The sequence below is a fragment of the Podarcis pityusensis genome (genome assembly GCF_964106645.2).
Source record: "Podarcis pityusensis genome assembly, chromosome: 5".
Classification (NCBI taxonomy): domain Eukaryota; kingdom Metazoa; phylum Chordata; class Lepidosauria; order Squamata; family Lacertidae; genus Podarcis; species Podarcis pityusensis.
In genome coordinates, this window is record NC_138032.1 from 98,258,098 (window position 1) to 98,281,138 (window position 23,041).

The 23,041-nt window shown below is 40.7% G+C and overlaps 1 protein-coding gene across 1 annotated transcript in view; it reads left to right on the forward strand.

Moving 5' to 3' along the window:
* Positions 1–23,041, forward strand: part of PPARA (peroxisome proliferator activated receptor alpha) — a 35,252-nt gene extending 12,211 nt beyond the window's left edge. The window contains exons 3-8 of the mRNA XM_081005601.1: positions 3,702–3,950; positions 4,562–4,722; positions 14,217–14,355; positions 16,823–17,025; positions 21,289–21,736; positions 22,366–23,041. Of these exons, the coding sequence (XP_080861727.1) occupies positions 3,713–3,950; positions 4,562–4,722; positions 14,217–14,355; positions 16,823–17,025; positions 21,289–21,736; positions 22,366–22,613 (1,437 nt within the window). The 5' untranslated portion in view covers positions 3,702–3,712 and the 3' untranslated portion in view covers positions 22,614–23,041. The remainder of the gene's footprint in view (positions 1–3,701; positions 3,951–4,561; positions 4,723–14,216; positions 14,356–16,822; positions 17,026–21,288; positions 21,737–22,365) is intronic.

Here is a 23,041-nt window from a genome sequence, read left to right on the forward strand (position 1 = left end):
TAGCTTTTCAACTTGTAAATAATTGTGGTCTGTTTGTATTTTGTAATGAATCGTGCAGGGGCTACAGATGGTGTGGAGGCTGCAGCTGTGCAGATGCAGGGAGAGCTGGGATGGGGGGAAGCTGGAGGAGTGCACTGGCCTTCCTAGGCAGGAGAGGAGGAAAACAGCTGAGAGAGAAAATTGACGGGAGTGGGAGAAATAAATTGAACTGAAGGAAATTTAAGTTTTGCTGTGAATAGGAATAATAAGCATTGGTTGTGCTGGATATTGATGAGGTAAGACACTTATCTAGGACTGGGAAAATTGCTATACATATTTAATTGCTAAATAAAAAAAGGAACTTCAGAGTGTACTAACATTTCGTTCAGATGTTATGCTGTGAAGTCATGATACTAGTTTCCTAAATGATCTTCTTCTGGGTTTGAGTTCACAAGAAAATGTAGCATGTGATACATTATTCTTGTGTAGCTAGAAACTATGGTACAGTCCGAATAAACGAAATGCACGTCTGGAGAGAATCTTGCATGGAATTTCTGTTCCTGTGCTTCCTACTGCTGAAGAGGCAATGAAAGCAATGACTTGCCTCTAGCACTGTGGATTCAGCAGAGGCAGCACAGAAAACTGTGACTGTGGGTGGAATTGCTTACTATACTTCTGTATGGATTACAAGTTTTCTTTTTTCTTTTTAATATTTTCTTTTTCAAGTTTCAAAATAACAGCATTTTTCTTTTGTTTATACATATCCAATCCAAATTTGCATTTAATGACTCCCCCCACCCCCTCTGGTTTCCCTTTCCCCCCTTAAATTCTCCTTGCATATTATTATATCTCTCCAATTAATTTAAAGTTTTCTATAGAATCATTATTTAAGAAACTTTAGCATGGTTTGCTGGGAAGCAATGTGTGTATACTGTATTTCATATTTCAATTTTGCATTCAAGTTTTCCCAAATGGTGCCCTTATTGATCCATACTACTAGTGAAAACAAGGCCAAAGTATTAATTGGAGACCAAGTAGCACTGTGCTGTTGAGTATCTTTGAGAATACATAAGAGGTAGAATTGTACAAAACTGGCAAGAGTTCAATAACTGTTTTGCAAAGTAGTCAAGTAAGAAAAATGAAATAAAACCGGGAGCGGGGCAGAGTTCTAAAAGATTATCTCTAAATAGAGAATCTGCATAAACCTGAGATTCAGCATAGTTTGAAGGCTAAATCATGGTTTGTAAAGACCACAAACCAATGCAGTTATAACATAACAGATATAGGAGAGAGAGAGGGATCTGGACACGTGGCGTGATCACACAGTATTCTGCACTTGAATTATTGTTGAAGCTGGTGTTTTTGTCTTGAGGTCAAAAGTCCTAAATGAGAAGTGAATATTTAACTACTCTTTCAAGGACAGTTGGTAATCTTTCTTTATTGGAACATGAGATTAGAGGGTTGAAAACAACTCCACAGAGATATGACTCTGGATGGTTTTGGCTGCCAGAGCAGTGCAGCCTGTGGATTTAAAAGACCATTCCATAATAAAAATGAGACGCACCGTGAATCACCAGGGAATTTGGGGGGGGGGGGATCTTGGATTTAAGCATCGTCTTCCTTCTCTCTGCCTGCACCCACCTTATGGTGGTGATTTCCTTTACATTTTTTTCTAATCCTGTACTACCTTTCCCCACCAACAAAAGACTCCTAGCACGAAAAAACTATGAATGGATCTATTTATTTGCTATTTTTTTGCCCCTCCTTGCCTATTTGTTTATATGTGCAACATTCACACTTCCTTACTGCTGCATGTGCATTCCATTTTCTCTATGTACAATTATTTGCTTGGACATTTCATAATAATTAATGAAAACTAAACTATTTCAATGGAAAAAACCAATATTTTTCTTATTTGACAGAATGAAAGAGATTTAACATGTCCAACTCCCTAACAGAGTAGCTGGCAGAGTAGCTAGCAGTGCAGTGAAGAAAGATGATCTGGAATACCAATCTGGATAGCTTTAAAAGAAGATTAGACAAAGTTATGGGGGATAAGGCTACCAGTGGCTGTTGGGCATGGAGCATAGTCATCATGGCTATTCTTGAAGGCAGCAGGCTTCTGAATATCAGTTGTTGGAAACGGAAGGTGGGTTTCCCACAGGCATCTGGTTGGCCACTGCAAGAACAAGATGCGGGAACAGCTGGGCTGTTGATCTGGTCCAGCTGATGATGATGATGCACAAATTTGCTAGCTTGATTCTTGAGCTGTCAATCCTTTACCAAGAAATGTAAGCGCACACCTACCAGCACTTGTGAGAATGCCAGGCAGTACAGCAATTCTTGGGGAGGGGAGATGTTTTAAGGGAGATTGGTTATCTCAGATCCCAAGTTATAGTAGCAGTGTTGAGAATTCTGATATCACCTCCAAAATATTAGTTACATATTTATATGCAATTTAGAGCCCAGTGGGGGGGGGGGGAAACATCCCCCATGACATGTTTAATTTTTACTATGTGTTTTGTGTTTTTTATATTGTATTTTTATGTTGCGAACTGCCTTGATATCTACAAATGAAGAGTGGTGTACAAATTTATTAAATAAATGAAAAATAAATAATGCTAGTTTACGACTGTGATTGAACTTGCAAACATGAACCCATGACTTGACTAGACTATTTTTTTCTTTCCCCCAGGCATTTTTTATCTTTTTATTTATTTCCATTTCTAAAAATTGTACACCACTTGATTATATATTTTAAAACCCTCAAAGTGGTTTACAGAGAGATAAAACAATAAACTTATTGGTAAAATCAGTTAAAAACAGCCATTTAAAATATTCAAAAAAATTTAAAATGAGCATTGGTTTGCATTTTTCACAGGTATGTTCTGGTGCCTGCCATTTTTCTGCTGCATTGCTATTTTATTGTATTGTATTATATTCAAATGGGACATGGGTGGCGCTGTGGGTTAAACCACAGAGCCTAGGACTTGCTGATCAGAAGGTCGGCGGTTCGAATCCCTGCGATGGGGTGAGCTCCCTGCTCGGTCCCAGCTCCTGCCAACCTAGCAGTTCAAAAGCACGTCAAAGTGCAAGTGGATAAATAGGTACCGCTCCGACGGGAAGGTAAATGGCGTTTCCGTGCGCTGCTCTGGTTCGCCAGAAGCGGCTTAGTCCTGCTGGCCACATGACCCGGAAGCTGTACGCAGGCTCCCTTGGCCAGTTAAGCGAGATGAGCACCGCAACCCCAGAGTCGGTCACGACTGGACCTAATGGTCAGGGGTCCCTTTACCTTTTATTGTATTCAAGGCCCCCCCGGGGGGGGGGGGCTTTGGCAGGCATTCCATAGGAATGTTGAGTCCATGACTTGCTTTTCACTTCTATGAATAAGCAACATGTGAATACAGTGGTACCTCGGGTTAAGAACTTAATTCGTTCCAGAGGTCCGTTCTTAACCTGAAGCACGTTCTTAACCTGTTGTGCGTTGGAAGAGGGGTAGCCTTATACGGCGAGTATATTCCAAACTCTATATTTTAACTGGAAAAGTTGGGGGTCGTCTTATACGCTCAGTTGTGTTATACACTGGGAATACGGAAAATTTGAACGTGGTTTGCACCATTGATGCTATAAGTTACATCTCTGGGTATTTTGAGAGGGAATCATACAAATATGGCAAATAAGTGGCTTACCTTACCTTGCTAAGATATTTGTTTTGCTTTCAGACGCCTAATAAATGCTGAGCGACATACTTTGCTTCACCGAAATGGTGGACACAGAAAGCCAGCTTTGCCCCCTCCTTCCCTTAAAGGATGAGGATCTTGGTAGTCCTTTATCTGAAGAATTCTTACAAGATATGGATTCCATACAAGAGCTCTCACAATCTATAAGCGGGGATAGTTCAGGAGCATTAAGTGTAACAGACTTCCAGTCACTGGGAAATGGACCTGGGTCTGATGGATCAATCATCACAGGTAAGAATGTTATTATTTAGAATGAATTTAATCAGATTTTGTTTTAATGTATGGCAGCAACCTTTTATGTACCCTTATGACACCTAATACAATTTGAAATACTTGGTTTGCTATATTGCTGAAACATGATTTGGGATTTGTGTAAACCAGGGGTCATCAGTGTGTCCACCAGTATCCCAAGGGACCTGCAAAAGAAACCCACCATGCCCAAGAGACTGTTTGCTCTTGTTGCTCAGCTCTTGCCTCTTCTGTTTAGAACTCCCCGGCTTAAACAGGGGTTGCCAAGATGGGACAGGCACACTCAGCCATAAACTTGATTGGTAGACACAATACAGTGTGCTTGTCTATTATTTATTAGAACCCTTTTCTTCCATACTCCACCCAACCATCCTCTATAAGTTCAGTTGCCATCAGAATTCCATATTTTCTCACAGGTTCCTGTCATGCAGTTGGAAAAAAGTAATTTCTTTTAATTCACAGATATATATTCTTTTGCTTAACTAGGTGCCTCTCAAATATTTTGAGTTGTCTTGTTTAGCTTCCAAACTTATAGGCTTTCAGTCACCTGAGTTTGCTGTTAGTATTTGCTAACTTTTTTTTTTAACTTTCAGACTCTCTCTCGCCAGCATCCAGTCCCTCCTCTGTGAATTTTTCCACAGTTTCGGGTAGCAAAGATGAACTGCCCAGTGCATCGTTAAATATTGAATGTAGAATATGTGGAGATAAAGCTTCAGGCTACCATTATGGAGTCCATGCTTGTGAAGGTTGTAAGGTACTGTCCACAATATTCTCTGCATAACGATATTCCAGAATAGCAAATTAATTACTTTAGAGCTATTGAATAAAAGTTTTTTGTTTTTTTAATCTAGAAATTAGTAGTTGGATCTTATTGAAAATTGCTTTGTGAAGTTAGCAGTCCTAGCTTCATTTACCTGGGAGTAAGCCCCTTTGAATTCAATAAAGCTAGACTTCCGGGGTGGCGCCATCGCCTCTGAACTGGAGGGACCAGCTCCGCGTGAAACGGGTCCTTTCCGCTACGGCGAAGCGGGGACCCTTCCAGAAATCACAGGCGGATGAAGCCTGTGACCGTGGGACTCGGCGGGCACCCTTAGCGCCCCCCCAACCCGCAAAGGAACCCACTAACGGGCTCCGAAGCGAAGAGGGGGAAGTGGCGCGGTGCTGTGAGTCAGTTGCTTTTTCCGTGGAGCGAAGCCGCATAGCCGTTGCCGGAGAGCGCTGCCTTTTTCCTGGGACAATTTGGCATCTAAAATAATCACCCGTGAGTACTTAAACATTGAACAATTGGACTTTAAATAAGAACTGGCAAGCAGAAAGGAATTGGACTTAAAAATTCACCTTAATTTGGTACTGAAACGGGAAGGTCTAAACAGGAAGTCAGCCTTCCATTTCCTTGTAAAGCAAAGACAACGTAACTAGAGCCTAGAAAATCACTTTCAAAGGATTGGTTTTCATCATTTAAAATTGTTGAACCCCCCCTTTGGTAGCAGGAGAAGAAGGGGGACCTTTTTTGGACTGTTTAAACCTGCAGAAGTGAGTTTAAAGCAAAGTAACTTTCCACCGTCCTGATCCTGGAGCGGGGTGTCAGAATTGACGTTTGAAGCTCATTGACCAGAGACAAATGTCTTAGACAGATAGCTAAAAGAAGAGTAACATTGTGATCCCATTGTTTCCTTTCGCATTTTAAAGGAACAAATATTGACAAAGTATTTTAAAAAAGAAACTTTGTTGTTATTGTCCTTAAAAGAAAGAACAACCAGAAGTTTTCCCCCTAGAGGGGGACTGTGAAACTGTAACTAATTCCAGGGAGCTTGCAGCTGCCACAGATTACAACCATGGGAAAGGACTTGTGACCTTGCAGGACAATGTTTTCAGAAGCACTGTTGTGTGCTCTCTGTAAAGTAAATGCCCTATTGGATCAGTTAAGTCAGAAGACTGATTTGATGACTAATGCGGTCAGAACTTTTGAACAGGTAGTGGGAAACTATGTGGAGCCCACCCAGGAACTAAAACAGGAGTGTGCCATGACAGAACAGTTAAGAGAAGAGGATGTTGTTGAATCTCAAGCGCCAGAGATGGAGGGAGCTGTGGCCCAGCAGGAACACAAACTCTTGGATTTGATAAATGAACTTGGAAAAAGCCAGATTTGAAAAGATAAAGTTTGGTTTGGCTTGGAAATGGGGGGTTGGATAGACCCCCCTAAAATGGACTTTTCGAGTCTGGCAATGGGCCGTCAGATGTTTGGAGCTGTGGGGGCTCTTAATTTTGGAGGGAATCTGAAACATCTCTTTAAATACTACATGGAGTCTAGTCTGGACTATGGAAAAGGGGCCGACTTGTTGAAAAGGGTCAAAAACATTACCAAGCTGGAGTTCCCACGAGTGAAAGGAAAATATGAAGAAGAGCTGCGGAAGGGACATGGAAGTGACTTGAGGGCCTCGGATATAAGATTACCAGGTTAATGTGCTAGATCAATGGGATAAAAAGGACTGACAAACCCAGGACCAGGAGGAAGGGACGCTGGATGAAGACTGGATTGTTTTTATTTTTTTTTTATCATTAGGATTGTTTTATAAAATCGATGAATATTAGAAAAATGTTGAAATGAAATTACTTGGCTCTTGCAAAAATGTTTAAAGAATTAGGTAAAAATGATTATGAGAAGTTGGTAAAAATAAGATTTAAGTTTTAAGCTTTAAGGTTTTCTATAAGATAAGATGAAAATAGATTAAGGTAATGTAAAACGTTATGGTTATGAGAAGTTGGTAAAAATAAGATTTAAAAATTTTAAGCTTTAAGGGTTTCTATAAGATAAGATGGAAATAGATTAAGGTAATGTAATGACAGAATACTATGAATTATGGAAAGGATTTGCTGCGATAACTATTAATCAGGATACAAGAAAAGGGAGGAGGAGGAGGTCAAAGAAAGAAGGTAATGAAAGTGGAGAATTTGAGAATGATGGTCTTATTTTTTCTTTTTCTTTTTCTGTATTGTCTTTTTTATTGTAATTTTTAAAAAAAATTTCAATAAATATTATTTTTTTAAAAAATGAATTCAGTAAAGCTAGCTTCTGAGACATGGGGAGAATGTGCTGTAAGTTTCTAAGCATGATTACTTGGAAACAAACTCTATTGACACCCATGTGCCTTACTTCTAATTAATTTTGCTTCAAAGTATAGTGTGTCATTTTTTTACATGAAGTTTTTTGGTATTACAACTTAAATGTAAACTATGATTTAAGATGGAAACTACCTTTTCCTGTGCACAGGACACATAACTATGTTGTTTTATTATACACAATTCAGTCAGAAAATTACATTACTGAAAATAGTCTGGAATAAGTTTATAACTACTTTGCTCATAAACCAGGCTTTTGTTTGATGTTTTGAGAATGGTTTTATTTGACCATTTTGTAAATTGGACAATGGCTTCAGCTTTAGTAAGACTCGGCATTCCTCAGTTTGTTCATACCTGAGCACAACTGTAATGGGTTTGGGCAGGAATGTGCTTAAGTGTGGATTGAGGGATAGCCTCTGATGCTCTGGGTTATCCTTCTCCAACCTGGTGCACCCTAGAGGTTGTGGACTACAATGTCCTCCTCCTCCTCCCTCTCTTCTTCTTTGGCGATCACTCATAGCCGAGTAAGATTGTCTTCCATAAACACAGTTTTAACAGTGTGTCCGTAAGTGACTGTGGAGGCCAATTCTGGATCCACACATCCTTCCACAGTGGGGACATTGGTTTCCAGGTGGGAGTTGATCACGGTGTGGATTTGCAAGGCGTGCCTCCCTCTTAGCATGTTTCTCCCTTGCATCCTGAGTTTGAGTGTCTTCAAAGCCCATGACACCTTTCATAGAATCATAGAATCATAGAATCATAGAGTTGGAAGAGACCACAAGGGCCATCGAGTCCAACCCCCTGCCAAGCAGGAAACACCATCAGAGCACTCCTGACATATGGTTGTCAAGCCTCTGCTTAAAGACCTCCAAAGAAGGAGACTCCACCACACTCCTTGGCAGCAAATTCCACTGTCGAACAGCTCTTACTGTCAGGAAGTTCTTCCTAATGTTTAGGTGGAATCTTCTTTCTTGTACTTTGGATCCATTGCTCCGTGTCCGCTTCTCTGGAGCAGCAGAAAACAACCTTTCTCCCTCCTCTATGTGACATCCTTTTATATATTTGAACATGGCTATCATATCACCCCTTAACCTCCTCTTCTCCAGGCTAAACATGCCCAGCTCTCTTAGCCATTCATCATAAGGCATCGTTTCCAGGCCTTTGACCATTTTGGTTGCCCTCCTCTGGACACGTTCCAGTTTGTCAGTGTCCTTCTTGAACTGTGGTGCCCAGAACTGGACACAGTACTCCAGGTGAGGTCTGACCAGAGCAGAATACAGTGGCACTATTACTTCCCTTGATCTAGATGCTATACTCCTATTGATGCAGCCCAGAATTGCATTGGCTTTTTTAGCTGCCGCATCACACTGTTGGCTCATGTCAAGTTTGTGGTCAACCAAGACTCCTAGATCCTTTTCACATGTACTGCTCTCAAGCCAGGTGTCCCCCATCTTGTATTTGTGCCTCTCATTTTTTTTGCCCAAGTGCAATACTTTACATTTCTCCCTGTTAAAATTCATCTTGTTTGTTTTGGCCCAGTTCTCTAATCTGTCAAGGTCGTTTTGAAGTGTGATCCTGTCCTCTGGGGTGTTAGCCACCCCTCCCAATTTGGTGTCATCTGCAAATTTGATCAGGATGCCCTTGAGTCCATCATCCAAGTCGTTGATAAAGATGTTGAATAAGACCGGGCCCAAGACAGAACCCTGTGGCACCCCACTAGTCACTCTTCTGCAGGATGAAGAGGAACCATTGATGAGCACCCTTTGGGTTCGGTCAGTCAGCCAGTTACAAATCCACTGAGTGGTAGCATAGTCAAGACCACATTTTACCAGCTTCTTTACAAGAATATTATGAGGCACCTTGTCAAATGCCTTGCTGAAATCAAGGTAGGCTACATCCACTGCGTTCCCTTCATCTAGCAGGCTTGTAATTCTGTCAAAAAACGAGATCAGGTTAGTCTGACATGACTTATTTTTCAGAAATCCATGCTGACTGTTGGTGATCACAGCATTCCTTTCTAGGTGTTCACAGACTGTTTGCTTAATGATCTGCTCCAGAATCTTCCCTGGTATTGATGTCAGACTGACTGGGCGGTAATTATTTGGGTCCTCTCTTTTCCCCTTTTTGAAAATAGGGACAACATTTGCCCTCCTCCAGTCTGCCGGGACTTCGCCTGTTCTCCAGGAATTCTCAAAGATGACTGCCAGTGGTTCTGAGATCACATCTGCCAGTTCTTTTAATACTCTTGGATGCAGTTCATCTGGCCCTGGAGACTTGAATACATCTAAACTAGCCAAGTATTCTTGTACTATCTCCTTAGTTATTCTGGGCTGTGTTTCCTTTGCTGAATCGTTTGCTCCAAATTCTTCAGGTCGGGCATTGTTTTCTTTATCGGAGAAGACTGAGGCAAAGAAGGCATTGAGGAGTTCAGCTCTTTCTGTGTCCCCTGTTTGCATTTCACCATCTTCTCCTCTGAGTGACCCCACTGTTTCTTTGTTCTTCCTTTTGCTACGAACATACCCATAAAAGCCTTTTTTGTTGCTTTTAACCTCTCTAGCAAGCCTGAGTTCATTCTGTGCTTTAGCTTTTCTGACTTTGTGTCTACACGTGCTGGCTATTTGTTTGAATTCCTCTTTGGTGATTTCCCCCCTTTTCCATTTTTTGTACACATCCTTTTTTAATCTTAAAGGCTAATCTTTTTAATCTTAAAGGCTAATCGTAAAGGCTGTTCTCCAACTGGAGCGCTCGCAGGCCAGTGTTTCCCAGTTGTCAGTGTTTACACTACATTTTTTTAGATTTGCCTTGAGAGAGTCTTTACACCTCTTTTGTTGACCACCAGCATTACGCTTTCCATTTTAAAGTTCAAAATTGAGTAGTTGCTTTGGAAGACGATCATCAGGCATCTGCACAACATGATCCGTTCAACAAAGTTGATGTTGAAGAATCATTGCTTCAACACTGGTGATCTTTGCTTCTTCCAGTATGCTGATACTAGTTCGCCTGTCTTCCCAAGTGATGTGTAAAATTTTTCGGAGAAACCACTGATGGAATCTTTCGAGGAGTTGGAGATGGCGTTTATAAGTGGTCCATGTTTCACAAGCATATAGTAAGGTTGGCAGTACAATAGCTTTGTAAACAAGCATTTTGGTTTCCCTGCGAATGTCCCGGTCCTCAAACACTCTGCACTTCAGTCGGGAGAAAGCCGCATTGCAGAGCTCAGGCGATGCTGGATTTCAGCATCAGTGTTGGCCCTTGTGGAAAGATAACTGCGTAGGTAGGAGAAGTGATCAACATTTTCCAACGTTACAGCATTGAGTTGGGTTTGTGGCACTGCAGAGGAGTTATTTTGTACTTGCTGGTGCAGCACTTTGGTTTTTTGGATGTTGAGCCAAGCTTTTCGTAAGCTTCTGCAAAGATATTTAGGATGGTGTGAAGATCATCCTCTGAGTGTGCGCACATTACGTTGTCATCAGCGTACTGAAATTCTATGATGGAAGTTATTGTAACCTTACTATTTGCTTTCAGCCTGCTCAGATTGAAGAGCTTTCCATCTGTTCGATATATGATTTCCACTCCTGAGGGGAGTTTCCCTTTGACAAAGTGTAGGATCATGGCAATGAAAATAATGAATAGAGTTGGGGCAATAACACAACCCTGTTTAACACCTGATCCCACTGTGAATGGTGCACTTTGAGAGCCATTGTTATCTGCGATTGTTGCTGTCATATTATCATGGAGGAGCCGAATGATGTTTACAAATTTATCTGGGCAGCCAATTTTCAGAAGGACAGTCCACAGGGCATTATGATTTACAGTGTTGAAAGCCTTAGTCAGGTCAATAAACGCCATATACAGGGGTTGGTTTTGCTCTCTGCATTTTTCTTGAAGCAGTCAAGCAGTGTAAATCATGTCCACTCTCCTCCTAGAACCATTTTCAGATTCAGGAAGGGTCGCCTCGGATATTGTTAAGAGATGGTTTGCTAAGATCCTTGCGAGAATTTTGCCAGCTGCAGCTAATAGAGAGATGCCTTGATAGTTTCCACAATCAGTTCTGTCACCTTTTTTAAAAGAGATTGATAATTTTGGCATCCCTAAAGTTTGCTGGGATTTCTTCTCTTTCCCAGATTTTTTTGATGAGCTTGTGAAGTTGTTGCGTAAGTTCAGTTCTGCCCACTTTGAAGATTTCAGCCAGTAGTTTGTTCACAGGCTGCAATAATGGATGGTCCAGTGTTCCTCAATGTTATGAGGGAATTCTGAAAGCAGATAGTCCTTAAGAGTTGTTTGGAAGCAATCTCACTTAATGGGATCTTGAAGCACTTGAGTGTTCATTTTGCACCTTGGTCTCCTTCCTTGTAGCCTGCGTTGAGGTATAATTTTGATAGCCATCATGGAGCGTATTAGTCAGTAATCTGTCCAGCAGTCATCGGTGCTCGTCATAGCTCTGATAAGGAGCACATCATGGCGATCTTTAGCACGGACAATGACATAGTCTAAGACAGCGGTTCTTAACCTGTGAGTCCCCAGATGTTGTTGGACGACAACTCCCATCATCCCTGAGCTCTGGCCTTGCTAGCTAGGGGTGATGGGAGTTGTAGTTCAACAACATCTGGGGACCCACAGGTTGAGAAATGCTGGTCTAAGAGGTGCCATCATACCTCCATCATATGTCCATCATACCTGACCATTGGCCAGGCTAGCTGGGGCTCATGGAAATGTAGTCCAGAATCTGAAGGGCACCAGGTTGGGGAAGGCTTCTTGGGGAGGCTGGCTTTAGCATACAATACATTATGAAATGAGTATCATAATGCTTTTACTGACAGATAATTGAGAGATTTGTACTGGGGCAAAATAAGGATTCATCTAGTAGCAAAGCGAGCTAAAGAACTGGAAATAAAGAAAAATTGGAAGTGCCTATGAAAAATGCCATATAAAGAATTATTGGTACACATGCCTCATGCGATCTATTTTAACACTATGCTATTAACTCAAAGTATCTCATTTAACTTGTTATGTTCAGAGCTCCATAAACTTGGGCAGACCTTGGTAACCGAGGCAAAACTTGTAATTGAGATCCTGCTGGAACAGATTTATGCATATCTACTCAGAAACAAGTCTCACTGTGTTCAGTGGGGCTTACTTATAAGTAAGTGTGCTTTGGACTGCAGATATGCATAAATTTGGGCTGTTGGCCCCTGACCTCTTTCTGTATCCTCCATACAATATTAGGGTCCATTGCCTGCTTCCCTCCTCTGCCTTCCAAGTCTGTAGCTGGAGACAGGGTGGCAGGGTTTCCACAACCTACACTAGGCATTGGAGGAGCTTGGAAAACCAGGTTCACTGTGGGAATAGTTTCTGCCATGCTTTTAACTCTGAGAATAGTGTTAGAGGAGGGGAGCAGGATCTTGTATAGTGGCACCATGCAACCCAAACAGCCACTCCTGCCTTCCCCTCTGGGACTTGTTTTGCTGGTTGGCTGGGTGTAGAAACACTTGGCCTGTCTACTGCTTGCCATTCATATGGCCATTGGTGGTTGCTGGCAGAGGCACTCCTGCCCACAGCTTTGCTCAAACATCTGCCTCCACCTTTCTCTTTAGAAAAGGAATGTTTTGGCTAATATTGGCAGTGGGTGACAGAGGCTTTTGGAATGCACAGGTCTCCCACTCTTGAGAGAGAGGCTCTTGAGAGCCAGTGTGGTGTAGTGGTTAAGAGCGGTAGTCTCGTAATCTGGGGAACCGGGTTCGCATCTCCGCTCTTCCACATGCAGCTGCTGGGTGACCTTGGGCCAGTCACACTTCTTTGAAGTCTCTCAGCCCCACTCACCTCGCAGAGTGTTTGTTGTGGGGGAGGAAGGGAAAGGAGAATGTGAGCCGCTTTGAGACTCCTGAAGGGGAGTGAAAGGCAGGATATCAAATCCAAACTCTTCTTCTTCTTCTTCCCACTGGCCAAACAGCAGCTCCTTTCTAGCTTTGAGCTGGAGAGGTGGGTGGGAATCATTTCTCATAATTGCATCTCTAAAGCTTGGTGCAACTGTGTGGGATGTTTTACCACCTTCGCTTCATCAGACTTGCCTTTGGGGAGTTGGCAGAGCTGCAGAAGGTTGTTGAATAAGATTTGCATTAATTGTGTTGGAATTTACCTGTGTAAAGTTGGAAGTCTGTTTTTCTGATAAGACACGATAATTTAGGTTCCCACATGTCTTGATTCTATAAAAGCTTCAAATGTCCCAATTATTTCATGTAATCTAAGCAAATAATTTGAGTGGTGGTGTAATTTAGTGGACAGTTTGTTTGGAATTTAAGATCGGATTGAAATTGCTAGATTCCTGTTCTAATAAGGGCTAGAGATAGTTTAAGAGAACTGAATGTGGTTGGAGAGAGTTATCCCTGCACAAAATGTGTACACACATTTTTGTCCAGCTGAGGCTTCCGTTGACTCTATCTATCTACAATTTTTAAAGCCCTGGCAAAACCAGAAATGATGGTAGGAATAATAAAAACAAAGAGTCCTTTGGCACCTTAAAGACTAATACCTACATTGGTTCATAAGTTTTTTAGACTATAGTCTACTTCATCAGATGTACAAAGTATTATCCCGAGTAGCAGATATGTCAGAAGGAAATGAAATGCAAAAAAGTATGGATGCTAATAATGATCTTATAAACAGGGATCATACACAAAGGAACATAATTTATAACACAGACATCCTTATACTACTAAACCAGTTACCATGTAAATTATCCTTTAGGTAAGGTATTGAACAGATCCACTGAAAACATTAACACCCTGAGTATATATGAGATGGGGAGAATTAAGAGCCTGAAAATCTGGCTCTTATGTCTGTGTTAACCATAGGTTGATATGTTCATCAGAGCAAGGAGGAGTTTCACAATGTAGTATTATGTGTAAATTAATATTTTACATAAAATTTGCTACTATTACTCTAACATCTACATACTGTATAGCTGAATTGGGGGGGAATGTATAGAACGATCCTAGACATTTTTACTTGGAAGTAAGTCCTACTGTCTTGAAGTGTTTTTTCATAAAAAACAGGTTTAGGATTGTAATGCAATTCAAATATAAGAAGCTTTTATTATATCCTAATGTCTTGTCTTTAAACTTTTCACAGGGCTTTTTTAGGCGAACAATCAGACTAAAACTTATATACGACAAGTGTGATCGCAACTGCAAAATTCAGAAAAAGAATCGAAATAAATGTCAGTACTGCCGTTTTCAAAAGTGCCTTTCAGTTGGAATGTCTCATAATGGTAGGTAAGAGTGACCATAATTTTTGTTTTACTTCAACAAAAAATAAGTTGGAGAATGATTCTGCATGGATAGCTGGTACGACATCTTATGCAAATACAGGACTGAAGCAAACATGGTTTGGATTCATATGTTCCCATCCAGATATGGAATACATTTTCTGCTCATGCAAATATTGTTCTGTATCTTGTGCTAGAAAAGTCAAATCTAAAGTTGATGGTCTACTTGCACAAACAGAAACATGAGAACTGCTATAGGAGCCTACTAAATATAACACTGCGTGAATGTTTGCGCAAGCATTTATTGAATGCCATGCTCCTTCTGTTCTCCAGTCTTCGGATCTAGTTTGATGTCAGAAGGTGAAGAAACACAGAACTGTTATGAGCAATTCCAGATATTGCAAGGTAGCAAAGGGAAAAGAATGGAATCATCGTAGAGTTGGAAGGGACCCCAAGGATCATCTAGTCCAATCCCCTGCAATGCAGGAGCCTCATCTAAAGCATCCAAGACAGATGGCCATCTAACCTGTGCTTAAAAACCTCCAAGGAAGGAGAGTCCACAACCTCCTATTGGAGTCTGTTCCATGGTTGAACAGCTCTTACTTTCAGAAAGTTATTCCTGATGTTCAGTCAGAATATCATTTCTTGTAACTTGAAACCACTGGTTCGAGTCCTACCCTCCAGAGCAGAAGAAAACAAGCTAGCTCCATCTTTCATGTGACAGCCCTTTAGATATTTGAAGATGGCTATCATATCTCATCTAAGTCTCCTCTTTTCCAGGCTAAACATACTCAGCTCCTTCAACTGTTCCTCCTAAGGCATGGTCTCCAGACCCTTAATTGTCTTGGTTGCTCTCCTCTGCCCACATTCCAGCTTAAACTGTGGTGCCCTTTTTCCAGGATGATGAGGAACCATTAATTAATACACTTTGGGTCAGTCAACCAGCTACAAATCCACTTAACAGTTACCTCATTCAACCCACATTTTGCCAGTTTCATCACAAAGAATATCATGGGGGGCTTCGTCAAAAGCCTTCCTGAAATCAAGGTACACTATGTCCACAGCATTCCTCTGATCCATCAAGCTTGTGACGCCATCAAAAAAAGAAATGAGATTTGTCTGACATGACTTGTTTTTGAGAAACCCTTGCTAGGTCTTAGTAATCACATCATCCTTTTCTAAATGCTCACAGACCGACCATTTGATTATCTATTCTAGGACCTTTCCTGGTATTGAAGTCCACTGGTCGGTAGTTACCTGCATCCTTTTCCCCCTCATTTTTGAAGATGGGGACACCATTTGCCCACCTCCAGTATGCAGGGACTTCACCTGTTCTCCAATCATTCTCAAAGATAATAGACAAAGGCTCTGAAATTACATCTGCAATCTCCTTTAGTACCCTTGGATGCAGCTCATCAGGCCCTGCAGATTTGAATTCATTTAAAGCAGCTAGGTGTTCCCTTACCACCTCTTTTCCTATCTTGGGCTACAAGCCTCTAATCAGTTTCAAACTATTCACATATTGAACATTGTAGTTAAAATTCATTCACAAATTTCAATGTAAAATTGCTACAATAGGACACAGAATGTTGCTAGGTCTGAATCTGAAGGTGCGCCATTCTGAGATAACGCCAGTGACTGAATCAATGTTAGGTTCCGCTTCAGTTGTTACACAGTTTGTGTGCTGTTGGTGCAGATAGGAATTCAGTTTAGGGAGGGACAGTACTGGTGGCTGCTATATTGGACTATGGTCTGGTTGGTGATACACAACTCAAATAAACCACTTCTTGGTTTTTATTAATATAAGAAAGATGTTTTTGATGCATTTATCTGTGGGAAGTGTTTGTATTGCAGTTTTAATGCAGTGTGTGGGAACTCACTACATTAACACCCTATTTCTTTCTGTACTTCAAATTGCACCCTCTTCTTCTCATTATACAAAGCATCACTCTGCACCTCATTGTTGCCCCTTTTTCTTTCCCTACTCTACAGGTTTCTCCAAAGCCTCATCTTTCTCCCATCCATTTATTCTGTCTCTGTTTTTGCAGTGTTTCTTTCCTCTTCACACACCTTCTCTAAGCCTTCTTTCTCAGTTTAGCTGCAGCTTTCCAGCAATTCACATAATTAAGGAGTTGTGGGTTAGCTACCCACAAAGGCTGTAAAAACTGTGGCACTGCTACCATGTGCTTCTTAGTAAAAGGAGATGATGCGTTGATGCAGTCATTCTCCCACTTCTGATGGACTTGAGTAGACGTTCCCCAAAAAGATGTGGGAACGAGCAGACCCGGTATCTTGAATTCTTTATGGGGTCACAAATAGATAGGAATGGGGTCTCAGCCTGTGGGGCTAGTTTACTCCTTGTGCTGCTGTTGCTAGGATCCTGGTAAGCTAGTATTTGAGCTTAAGATCAGGCTTACAACTGGAGAACAAATGTTTTTGCTGTTCCACTTTAAATATGTTTTCTCCTCAGCGATTCGATTTGGACGGATGCCAAGGTCAGAGAAGGCAAAGTTGAAAGCTGAAATTCTAACAGGTGATCATTGTATAGAAAATTCTGAAATTGCAGATCTTAAATCACTCGCCAAGAGAATTTATGAAGCGTATTTGAAAAACTTTAATATGAACAAGGTCAAAGCCAGACTCATACTTGCAGGAAAAACCAGCAACAATCCAGTAAGTATTTGCCATCATAAAGTTTAAAAATAGCAAACTAAGCAAATGGTGAGCTAATGTGTATGTAAGACAAGTAAAAGCACTTCTAAGAACTGCGGATGGAACCGGCTGTGTTAGAAGAGGCATTTCCCATTCTCTCTCTCTCTCTCTCTCTCAGGTGTGGGAGGTGCTTATTTGGTGACATGCATTATGGAAATTTCTTCAAAGTATATTAGTTTATTTCAGTGCAAATTTATGTAGATTTTAATGACTAATTGCTTGATCTGTTAAAACCTTTGTATGAGTAACTTCTGGCATTTTGAAGTATTGTTGCTAGGCAGTTGACTATTGCGTATTTAGCCATTTTCATAGAAGTATACAGCTGAACTGGGCAGTCTCATACCACGTAACCTCTTCAACTGCTTCTAAGCAAATGAAAAAGAAATAAAGGATATGGGGCTTTAATTATAGGGACACACACGCCCCTTGTCATGTTGCCTGTAGATGAGTATGAAAAGTTGCAGCCTGTATGCTGAAATGGTCCCTTTTACTTTTGAGCCTGTTGTACTATGTGGTAGCCATACTAGGCTAGGTGGTTTTGCGTTGGGGGTGAGAGGGACAGAAGGAAAGGGAGGTGGAAGAGATAAATTGGAGATATGTGAAACTTTATCTGCTTGGCACAAGGAAACACATAATTTTTTTCTCACAAGTCCAACGGGATTTAGAAGTGCTTATCTTTTGGTTGGATCTTGTCCTGAAGGTTGTTTCCCCTGCTCCCCCTCTTTTAGAGGATGTAAGTCGAAAACGAATCCACTAAAAATACTAATGCCATAATCCAGCCAAAGTTAAACATCCTTCAGCCTCATTCATTTCACGTCAAGGGTGCCAAATTTACACTGGACACTTCCTGAAGCATATTTGGCTGAGGGGGGGAGAGATCCCCTGGGGTGTGTTTGTGGGGGCAGGGGTGGTGAATGAGAGAGACGGGGGGGGGGGAGAGATTCTGTTACCGAATGAACTTCTTTGACTGCATTGGGAAATGATTAACTGGGTTTTAGAAATGACTACGCTTGCAATACCTTAGTTCTCCAGCAAAAGCAGCAAAGTTTTACAACATCTAGTTTGAAATGGTCTGAAATGGCCTTACATCATTCCTCTCTAATTGTATTTACATCAAAAGCAAAAAAAATGAACACAGGATTGAAAAGAAAATTGGGATTGTTATTTCACCATTTAAAGGTGGTGTGTCTATTTGAATCAATAGCCCTCATTGCAGTAAAGATTATATTATTTTAAGATCACATGTAACTATGAAAGTATTCAGGCAATGTATGCATATAATAAATTGCTCAGTATTTCACGACTACTTCTTACAATCCCTGGTGGTACATAGTAAACTGATTTTGAATGGTCAATTTTCAAAAGTAAGTTGTAATTTTGCCAGAGTTGCTAGAGTGTCAAAGAAAGAAAAATGTGTTGTGTTTTTTTTTTAATCCACTTGAATAGTCCTAATGATGTGGGTTTTCCAGAATAAACTGAATTGGAGTCTTTACCACACTGAATTGAAATATTTGGTTGATGGGTGCAATTCTGTCCAGGATTACTCAGCAACAAATTCAATTAATGGCAATGGGACTTGCTTCCAGATAGATGGGCATCGGATTGTAGTTACATTTTGCAATCCTGTACTTGCCTTATGCTAGGTGTACACCTCTATTGAAGCAGGCTCCAAATTCTATGTCCATGTAGTCAGGAGCAGGGAAGTACAACATCAGGAGAAATAAGCACATCAGAAAAACAACCAAATGCCCACAGCATCTGCAGAAACATTGCCACAGTCCAGTAATCAGGACTGTGGCAGTGACAACATCCACATGACACACAGGCAGCCAATGAACCTGTACACCCTCCAAGACACACCCTGCATTGCAACACACACAGTAATGGAAAAGCACCCTCACTCTAGCAGGCCTCAGTGGCACAGTCAGCAGTGCAATAGCCAAGTGCTTTAAGACCCGCACTACCAGTTGGTACTTCCAGGAGGCTGGAGAAGAGACTTGCCATCATTGCTCTCCCCAACGCTTGCCTTGTGTTGCTGTCAGCCTCCTCTGGAGGAGAGGTGGGGGAGCCAGCTGTGTGCCATCTACCCCTCCCTCTGAGCTGCATTTAAGGCAGGCTCCTGGGAGTGCAGAATCTTTATTGGCAGTTAACTTTTGTTTTGCTTTGTACCTATTCAATGTACCTATTCAACAACCTAGATGGTTGTTGTTACTTATATTGAATTTATTTTGTGTTTGCCAAATTGTTTTGTCGTTTTTGAATTTTCTGACATGTTCCGTATTTTGTATAGTCATATTTCTAATACTCTGTATTTGTTTTGAAAGTTTGCTTGGCAGGGGGTTGTACTCGATGTCCTTTGTGGTCTCTTCCAACTCTATGATTCTATGATTCATAGCTCATTGTGGAAAAGCAGCATATGAGTGAACTCAGTCAGTGACTCTAGTACTGCCTGTTCAAAGGCATTCCTCCAGACAGAGGCAAAGGTGCTAACATAATTTTCTGGGCAAAGTGCACTGCAGATCAGATCCTCTAGCCTCCCCTCAAAAGATAAGCATATTTGCATAACAATGGAATATGCTAATTTACTTGTGTAGCTGCAGATGTATAAGTAAATAAGTGAGAAGACTCTTACCAGGCATAGCTGTCATCTTTTCCCTTTTCTTGCAAGGAATCCTATTCGAAATAAGGGGATTTCCCTTTAAAAAAGGGAAATGTTGACAGCTATGTTACTAGGTCAGGGGACATATTGTCCCCATCTTTTTCCTTTGGTAAATATCAAACTGGTAGGAAACCTTTTTTATATGAAGGACCATTGACCCACAGAAAAGATAAATTGAGGCACACACAGAAGTAAAAAGCTATCTGATTGGCAGGATGTCAGCAAGCTCAGCTTTTTCGTAGTTGTACTTCCATGCTAGCAAAAACTTTTGTATTCTTGCTTGCCGCAAATATAGTGCCTCTTCTGTTATCGGTGTTTAAGGCACAAGAGCCCTGCTCTCCCACAATACCAGTCCTAAACTATAGAAAGATCTCAGGTGCATTATATAACGGTTGTTACTGTGGGTCTCTCATGTAAGGCTGGATACATTTCAAGATAAGGCGTGATGTATTAGATGGAGGTGGTGTCAGAGTCAGTATTAAATGGTTAAATGCAAAAGGTATATACTCTAAGAACATTGGCTGTGATCACTTTTTAAATATCCCAGTGACAATAGCAGTGTTGTCAACACAGATCAAACAAGGACCCTTTCCTTTTCTTTTTTGAGCAAAAAGGATTTGACCCTTTGACATTAATATGCTCATTTAGGTGTTTATACCAGCACCAGCAGCCTATGCACCCAAACCCCCTATTTTTTCTGATAGGCAGGGGAACTTTTTCCAACCTCAACCATTATCCTGATCTTTATAGACTTTTTCTTTTTGATTTTTATATATTTTTTAAAAATATAAAACACCCTAATATTTTAAATCGTTTTTATAGGGAAATAAATGCATGTGCTAGAGCCCCAACCAAACTTGTGTGATATCTCCATGTGCTCCTGCTCCCTTCCCCACACTAGTTGTCTTGTTTCCTCCTCCCTCAAGACCCAATACAATAATTTTTTCATTGACTATTTTGAATGCTGCTTGTGCAATGAACAGGTGGCTTGGCTGACAAGTCCCTGCTGAAGGTGCTTCAAGTGCCTTCTCCTACGCATGCATAACTCTTCCTCTACCCCTCCTTGTGTGCAGTTGCCTGATCTTGGGGTTCACCCATGCTCACAGATGTCCCCCTCGTGCTTGTGGGTGTGGGCATTTTGGCTACAAAGCCATTAGCATGTGCCTTCCATCTGCGGCTCTCTTTGCCTTCTGAGAATATGTCCCTGTGGGGTTGGGATGCCATTGTGAGATGTGGTGCCCAAGGCTGTGGGTTCCAAACCTTTGTCTTAAAGCTTACTACCTTAGGCTGTGAGACTTAACTATACAAGCAAATCCACATGGGGCAAATGCTTCTGGTGGTGTCATCTTACAGTGTATTCATTATCTCTTTCAAAATGCTGAATGTTCTTGAACAATTGATTACATGGGTGGATTCCATCTTCCATTCAACCTGCTTCTGAAGATACGCCTTCAGTAGTGGCTTTGATTATATTGGTTTTCTTCCTGTTAATATCTTAGTATATTCTATTGCTATTAGTATATTTGTAAATAGTTAACATATTTACTTTTACTATCTCTTTGTAGCCATTTGTTATACATGATATGGATACATTGTGTATGGCAGAGAAGACACTGGTGGCAAAACTGGTAGCCAATGGAATACAAAACAAGGAGGCAGAAGTTCGAATTTTCCACTGCTGCCAATGTACCTCCGTCGAAGCTGTAACAGAACTTACAGAATTTGCCAAATCCATCCCTGGCTTCTCTAACCTAGACTTGAATGACCAGGTGACACTATTAAAATACGGAGTTTATGAAGCCATTTTTGCCACATTAGCCTCTGTAATGAACAAAGATGGAATGCTAGTAGCCTACGGAAATGGTTTTATAACTCGAGAATTCCTCAAAAGTTTAAGGAAGCCATTTTGTGATATCATGGAACCGAAGTTTGATTTTGCAATGAAATTCAATGCATTGGAGTTAGATGACAGTGATATAGCTCTTTTTGTGGCTGCTATAATTTGTTGCGGAGGTAAGACTTAAAGCTTCTATACCTATGTATTCTAATTAGTGATTATTTCCATTTATACTACCTCCCCACCTTTCTGCAATAGTATTCAGGGCAGCTAACAATAGCAATAAAGCAATTATTTAAGCAAATAACAGTAAGATAAAGAATATAACAGTGGATTTTGGGTGGTTGAGAAACAGATGGAAAGACTGGAATATTTCTTGTGTTATACTGTGCAGAATGAATGATTAGCTGCTGTTCCTCATGGACCTCATATGAATTTTACCTTTCCCTGTTTCTAGTAATTTCCTTTCATAAGTTGTTTGAGTTGGTTGAGAGCAAAAATGGACAAAAGGATAGCTATAAATGACAAGGCAAAACAGTTTAACAGATAAAAGCATGTTTTTGTCTGTTTAAAAGCTGCTTTCTGTTTATATTGGTCTCGTGGTTTGTGGCTGTATGAGGATTTGAAGTGGGTTTTCCCTAGTCTAGCAGTCTTAAAAACTCTACCACCCTCATTCTTGCAGTTAACATTAGGGAGAGGGTCTTTTAGTGGGTCTTTCAGTAGGGTCTTAAGCAAATATAATTTATGGTCACAGATTAACTCTTCTACAATAACTTGATGTGCTTTTTTTTGTTTTGGTGAACAGATCGCCCTGGCCTTGTAAACATAAGACACATTGAAAAGATGCAGGAGAGCATTGTGCATGTACTAAAACTTCACTTGCAGAACAACCATCCTGATGACATCTTCCTTTTCCCAAAGCTTCTACAGAAAATGGCTGACCTCCGACAGCTTGTCACAGAACATGCTCAGCTTGTTCAGATTATCAAAAAGACTGAATCTGATGCACACTTACATCCTTTACTACAAGAAATCTACAAGGATATGTACTAAGGCTGTTTTTTGTTGTGTTTTGTTTTTTGTTTCGTATGACGTGAAAATACAAAAGCAATAGATGGGAGCAAACTACTTTGCACAGTTCTCTCTGTTGTGCTTTTATTTCAAAGCATTAGTGAGCTAAAAGGTATGTAACTGCAATATCATATTTTTCTTGCCAGGAGTTATTTTTAAGTACTTAAGAGAAACTGTATAGTATGTATAAAAAAAGGCAATAAGCTGTGATTGACTTGAAATTTGGGCAACAGTGGTAATATCATTTATAGTACATCTGAACTTACTAACAACATACACTTCTTCTGAAGTTTCTGCACTTTTAAGCCTTTCTCCCATCATCTTCATTACTGTAAGAAAGCTAGGAGTTTGGGCCAGGATCCAAAAGCTTTTATGTGATGTCCATTAAAGCTTTAACAGCGTTTCTCCAA